Below are 7,521 nucleotides of genomic sequence, written 5' to 3'. Positions count from 1 at the left end.
GCAAATAAAAAAAAAGTATGAAGTCAGTGACTCACAGTGGATATGGTGGGAAAACATTGATGCCTGGATATTTCAAAGGTAGCATCAAATAAATTTGATAATGGAAAGATGAGAAAGAGAGAAGTCAAAAGTTATTTTAGATTTTTTGACAGGAGCATCTAGAAGTTTGGAGTTGCATTAACTCAGATGAGAAAGACCATGGAAGTGGGAGGATTGAAATAAGGAATGCTTTCATGTTTTAAATTTTCTATAGTATATGAAAATATTTTTGAAATAAAAATTGAATGTTTTCATTGCTTTCTGGTTTGGGATGTTTTATAATATTTTATGTCTTTTGTTGTTGTTGTTGTTGTTAGGCACTACCATGGTATGTGTTCAAACCATCTGAATAGTCTTTGAAAATTCTTCCCTAGCTTAAAATTCATGCAGGTTTAGGTTTTCTTGTGTTTTCACTAGGACAATAACAAGCTTTCAATCATTTAAAGTGCTGTTGAAATACTTCAAATTCAGCTTACATAAAGTAATTGTAGTTTTAAAAATTTGTCATTAATCATTAACTATCCAACATATAACTTTTGATTAACAAATAAAAAGTATGTGGGAGATATATAAAAGAACATTTGTCAGTTACTCCTCTGACACAGTATTAATATTCAAAATATATAAAGAACCCCTAAAACTTAAACAAAAAACACTACCAAATATCTCAATCAGTAAATGTGCAAATGATCTAAATAGACATTTCTCAGAAGAATAAATGCAAATAGTCAACAAATATGTGACAAAATTTAACCATCTTTAGTGATCAGGGAAATGTGTATCACAGCTACACTGAAATTTCATCCCACTCCAATTAGAAAGACAATAATAAATAACTCAAATATCAGTCAGTACTGGTAGGATTTGGGGAAAATGCGAATTTATACATTGTTGGTGGGACTGCAAATTAGTATGACCACCTTGAAAAGCTGTCTGGAGATTCCTCCAGAATCTCTAGATTCCTCCAGAATGACTAGGAACCACCATGTAACCCAGCTATCCCACTATTCTGTATTTAACCCAGAGGACTAAAATCAGCATGCTATGGTGATATGTGTATATCAATGTTCATAGTAATGCAATTAATAATAGCCAAGTTATAGAATCATCCTAGCTCCCTGTCAACAGATGAATGAATAAAGAAAATGTGGTATATATAAAAAGAGAATGGAGTTTTACTCATCTGTAAAAAAAAAATGGAATTTAAAAAAAAAGAAGAATGAAATTATGTCATTTGCTGATAAATAGATGGAACTGGAGAACCTCATGCTAAGTGAAATAAGCCAGACTCAGAAAATCAAGCATCAAATTTTTTTTTTATTTGTGGAAGCTAGAGAAAAATAAAACTTTAAAAAAGGATTTCTCATGAAACTGAAGGGAGATTAATAAAGTAGAGAAAGATCAAGGGGCTGGGAGGAAAATGGGAAAGTACTGAGGAATGACGTCCATCAAAGTATGATATGTTCATGTATGAATATACCACAATGAATCTGTTTTATATATGCAATTATAATGCACTAATTAAAAGAATAATAATAGTAATAATAGCAGGGAGATCACTAGAGTACAGCAAGTTCAGGAGGCAGGAGTGGGGAATTAGATCAATTATGTACAGGTACAAATGTGACATAGTGAGTCTCACTATTATGTATAATTAAGACGGGCAAAAAAAAAAAAGGAAGAAAGAAAAGAAAAATAATTATTTTAAGCTTTTCAATTTTAAGGGACAATGCATTTTAGTCAGGACAAGTAGAAAATGGCGGGGGTGGGGGGGAGTGTCAGAAATGGGAAATGGGATTGTTGTAGGGCCTGATTTGAGAGGCCATGATCAATTTAAGGGAGTGGTTCACTGGCTCTGGCAGTGAGATCTGCCTTTCTAAATTTGTTGTCAATTACAGAGTCTATCCTTAAAAAAATGCTCTGACATTCAAACTTTTTCTTACAATTTTAGAAAACTGAGAGATTTACAAAGACCTCCAAGTGTGGATGTCTACATTTTTAGGAGCAAATCTAAAATGCTCCACCTTGGACATTCCTTCTCTAGAACTGAACCAATACAAAGTCAACAGTAGAAGGAATGCTACCTATGAAAACCATTCAAGAACTTACTAACCTTCAGAAAATGTTTGTATTTTCATTATAAAAGATTGTAGGTACATGGGGGAAGTTGTATGCAACCATAATATAGTTTTTTTTAAGAGCTTTTATGGAAAAGATGAGGGCAAAAAAATTGGAATCTTCTGCTTCAGAAGACATATCTGCCATCCTCTGCCCCACTCCCAGCTCCCAATTATTTTGAGCTGTTCAATACATTTATCACAAATAAAACACTTGTGTGAAGCAAATTTATGGGCACTGAAAATAATGTCAAATACAGTAACTTATTAGTAAGAATCTCACTGATTGATGTTTCTCCCCCTTTTTTCCTATTGTTTATGTATCTTGAACACAAACTGTTTTAAGATGAAGAACATGTAAAGCTTCTCTAATTATGTGAGTCATAATTTATAGTAATTGATATCTAGCAGTTTAATTAAAATAAAAGTTTAATGAATGTATAGAGTTCAGTCCCCTGGTGATGAAAATGTTAGTATGATGGCATAACAATGAAATTCTAATAGCAATGCATTCATTTTATTAAAGTTAAAAATTAGAACTATAATAGTGATTAAACTAAAATTTCTAAGTGTGAGAGAGTTAAAGATTAAGTCTAAAACTCTAACTTGGTCCTACAATTCTGTACAGTGTGATAAGCCACAGACTCTAAAGAGGAAGGGGATGTTGTTTGTGGAGATAGGGACATGGCTACAGATTTAGCTTGTGCCATGGAATTGTTTGTCTTCAGCCTGTGTTAGGAATGATTGCAACCCAGCCGCCATGTCTCTTCCAAGGACTGTTTCCATTTCCCTCCATCATTCTCCTCAATATCTGGCTAATTTCTGCTTGTTTCATTTGAATTTGCATTTCCTATTTAAAGCGAATTTTCAAATTCTTCTTTCTTTTTTTGTTTAAATGTGATGTTTTTGTAAAGACTATGAATTCAATATCCAATTTAAATTTTTTTCCTGGTACAAAATGTGGAACCTGATATTTTGTACAATGAATTCGATGCTCAGAAATAATTTGTGATCATATTTGTTGACATAGAAATTCAACATGTTCCTATGAAGGTCCAGTACAAAGAGTGAATATATAAAGCAATTGATAATATTTCGTAATGAAGATATTTTGTAAGGCATTTACATTATGTCTCTCTCAATCACTATGACAGCAAAAAATAAATTAACCTCCCATTAACCTTGTGACATGAGGGCAGTAAGATTTTTTTAAAACAAACACAATTTGTTTTTCAAGTTGTTCCATAGCTTAATAACACTTGGCTATTATTTATGTTTTTTATGTGCTTCTTCAATGAGATACAAATTTTAGTAGGGAAATAATCCAACATTCCTAAAAATGAATTATAAACAACTATGTTTTAGAATACTAAAAGGATTTTTAAAACTTTCATTTCAGCAGTTATTATTTTTCCCCTCATTGAAATAATGGAAAACCAAAAGTATAGACACTTTGATGGCTTGGGGGAAATAGTCTTCATGCCCCCAGGGTCATGTTTCTTAGCAGCCATTGTTGGGATCTGCTTCCACTACAGTCCTGCATGGTAGGCACCATTTTGTCTTCTTCAGAAGGTTCATCTAGACATTGGTTACTGTTAACATGTCTCAACGTGAGTCTCTGTAAAAGATAATCAATAATCAGCTCAGCCTCTTTCATCTTTAGCTTTACTAGCACATCAGATCAAAAAAGCTCTTTAAACAATCCTTTATGATTTTTTTCAGTGTATTACATTGTGATATGTTTGTAGAAGGAACTGTACATAGGTGTCTCTGAGTTAATTATACAACTCTGATGGTTAAGGAGTTATTCTCGTCTAATGCACCTTTATTTGCAGATAGTTAAAGCAATTGGCTAATATTTATCATGGGTTGCCAAAAATTCAGGCTTCTTTGCAAAAAGCCCATTGTGAGCTCTAAGTATAGTTGACGGCTGCAAAAATTAACAAGCTTTCACAAAAGCTTAGTTTTCTTAGGCATGTGTTATTCAGTAACTATTTGGTAAACATACAAATAGATGTCACAGCTGTGGCTCAAATGAACAAAACTGCTAGTGATGTTCCCATTTCAAAATATTAAACAAACCATAGTATCTGACACATTTATTTTAAAATAGTGATTCATGGCAACAAATGATCTGTCTTACTTGATAGTATGATCACCATATTTTGATATACATTTTTAAGAATTTGAACATATGAATATCAAATAATAGCAGAGATATTATGATCAGATTTTTAAAAGTGCTATGCTTGTTTATTTTTACTTTCTTCATAATTCTAAAAGGTGTTCTCAATTATATTGAAAATCACATTTTTGAAATTTCCAGATATATCTTTTTTAAATCCATGTGCTTTATATGTACTAATTATATATAGTTTTCTTCAGTTTCATAGGCAATGCCTAGAACCACATTAGATGAAAAACTCCCCAACCAGAAAAATTTATGAAGTTATTTGTGGGTATATCTTTAAAATAGCACCCCAGATTCCCCCTTTTTTTGTGCAAATTACCAAAATTAATGGTTGACAAAATCTTTCCTTCCCCTCCTTCCCTTCCTATTATTCATTTAGATTAGGACTGAAAACACTCAGAGCTGCCCTGTAGTGAGGAAAGACAGAACAAAGAATTGGCTGTGGTGGAGGATGCCCAATAAACAATAAGCAGGAAATTAAAAGAGCAAAACTACTAGAAGTGAAGGAGATTTCAAGATTGAGACCTTTGTTGTTGCTTTTTAATACATGAATCAAACTATTTATACTCAAAAATGGAGAAAAAAGAAATTGTCAAGGATAGAAAGGCAGGAAGATAGTTGATTTATTCTTTTCATCGTGCCAGAAATTCAAACACCAGCCAGTTAAAAAAGATCCAAATGAAACTAAAGCAATTTTTTTTTTCCCTAAAAAGTTCTAGTCAACATCAAAAAAGAATCCTTCAATTTTGTTACTTACCTGAGGTCATTTGTATATATATTCTCCTTCAAAAAAAAATCACTTACCATTTCATGCTTCTATTAGGTCCTTTTTTTAAGAAAGTATGAACTGTACTTATATCTAATACATTATTGCCCATTGAACTATCCCACAAAGCTCTGTCATTATCTTAGTCTAAGCTGATCCCACACGACAGATGGATTCTTTGATCAATGATCAGATCAGATACCTTAGGCTAAATTGGCATAAACTGAGATCTTTTCTCTTGAAGGATCAAATTAAGTATTATCAAACATTACACAAATGATGACAATTTAAAAAAATACTAGTAAGCATTGTTCTTTCTAAAAATGCATGAATATTTCTTTTGAAGGTATTTATTAATAGCCTAAACACACTGCTGCTAAGATAACAAAGACCAAACAAAAATTTCTCCTTTTTACTGAAGTGCAGTAGAAAATCAGACATTTTAGGCTCAGATAGACTTGTGTGAATTCCTCTTCCGTCACTTACTAGCTGTGAATATTTGGGCAAGCCACCAAATCATTCTAAGGAACCAGATTTTTTTTTTTTTTGTCAGAAAATACTTGGTTAGATTTATAAATGCTTACAAATACCCCTTCCTCTTCTGCTCAAAATAAATAGACCTTGAGTCAGCTAACTAACTCTGGTCCTTTAGCAACCTGATAAAGATAAAACAGCTAACTGTATGTTCCTAGGCAACACAGTTTATGGTAAAAATGACCTCTGATTGATAAATTGCTTCTGCAACTGAAAAATTGGTAAAATACTAAATTCATGTAAGAAGATAAATTTGGGTATTCTGAGTGTAGACTCCTGTAATTTCCAGTGTCCCATTGGGTTCTTGGAACTGCCTGTAGAGCTGGAACAGGAGATAACTCCTGTGAGGATAAGACTATTAAGCCAGGATGGTTTCAACATCTGGCTGAGTGGATCTCATAATCTTGCACAGGGCTGTCACCTGCGCAGAAGCTGTCTTCCAGAAGCCTGTAAGAAGTGCTGGGGGAACTGCCACAAGATTTCCTAACAAGAGAAACGAGCTGTGGTGGTCTCTGCCCTAGAACTCTATAAGTAGACATGGGAGGTGAAATTTTAGTTTTAAAATGTCCCTTGTTGGGCATTGCACATACCAGGTATGGTTAATATGAAAGCACACTAATATAATATATGTAAATTGCCTTCCATGCAAGTCGTCTTTATGCAAAGGGTCTAAACTTTTCTGACTTATATTCAGAATGTCCTTATCTCAAACATGATTCAAATCCAAAAATACCCCTATTGCCATCCACTTTCCATACTTCCATTGACAGCTATGTTACAAGCAATTCAAGGTCCATTGTGTCTTGCACTAAAATCCATTAGCTGGTACATGGGAACCAAAAAACCTCCCTAACCTCCCAAGCATTCTCATAGTAAGGCATTGAACAACATAAAATCACATTTACTGAGTGATAAATCCAATAAAATCAAGTACTAAGATGTGTTCTTATTTGCAATGTTTACCAGAATTGCTCATCAGTTTGCTGATTTTAAATACATGCTTCATTTTATTCCTTACTGAGAAGACAGTCATAAATCATACAAGGAGAGATAAAAGATATTATTTTAAAAAAGTTTTATTGTTATAATTATATAACTTCACCACAAATAAATGCTTAGAATTTTTTCATAAAGTTATTGAAAATTACATCTTATTTAGTCTTTAATAGTGCATTTTCTTAGTATTTCAGATTAAAATAACTATATACTTTATAAGGAGTGTGCTACATCTACAAACAACAAAAGCACCTATTAAAAATCAACAAAATTAAATAAACAATACAAATTAAACATTCCATTTTTTTCAGCTATTAGATATTTTAACTATGTTAGATTTTTTTTAATCAGCTCTGATACAGACTCATGGCTATAATTAGCCCAAGAAAACGTTGATATTTAATAAAATATTTTATTAGTTATATTTATGTACATATATTTGAAATAGAAAATATATATATATGTTAATGATATACTAAACACTACTTAATATATACAGTCTCCAAATTAATGAGAAGCTAAGAAGCAAAAGACATAAAAAGATGCCATACATAAAATTTTTTTAAACCATATTTTTAAAAAGTTTCCAGATTTCAATGACCAAGCATAGCAAAAGTACTAAACAAATATACTAAAGTCTGCCACGTGAATCACTAAAAATGATTAGAGAAAGTAATCAGTAATATTCCCAAAAATATTCCTAAAAACTTCTGTTCTGGTATAGTTTCTTAGTAGCCATTTTTGCCAAGCACTATCATTACATGCTTCCACAGTGGGATGTTGAGAGCCATCAGCTACTTTGCTTAGTGAGAGACAGGACTGGGTGGTTATATGAAGAAGAGTGTGGGTCTGTTTGACAAAGAAAATAATGAATAATG

At 32.3% G+C, this 7,521-nt stretch overlaps 1 protein-coding gene across 1 annotated transcript in view; it reads right to left on the bottom strand.

Moving 5' to 3' along the window:
* Positions 1-1,279: 1,279 nt before the first annotated feature.
* Positions 1,280-7,521, bottom strand: part of Galnt13 (polypeptide N-acetylgalactosaminyltransferase 13) — a 224,234-nt gene continuing 217,992 nt past the window's right edge. The window contains exon 10 of the mRNA XM_015478926.2: positions 1,280-3,774. Within this exon, the coding sequence (XP_015334412.1) occupies positions 3,634-3,774 (141 nt within the window). The 3' untranslated portion in view covers positions 1,280-3,633. The remainder of the gene's footprint in view (positions 3,775-7,521) is intronic.

The sequence above is a fragment of the Marmota marmota genome, unplaced genomic scaffold, assembly GCF_001458135.2.
Source record: "Marmota marmota marmota unplaced genomic scaffold, marMar, whole genome shotgun sequence".
Taxonomy (NCBI): Eukaryota; Metazoa; Chordata; class Mammalia; order Rodentia; family Sciuridae; genus Marmota; species Marmota marmota.
The sequence above is the reverse complement of the archived record's forward strand: the minus strand, read 5'-3'. Positions and strand labels throughout refer to the sequence as shown.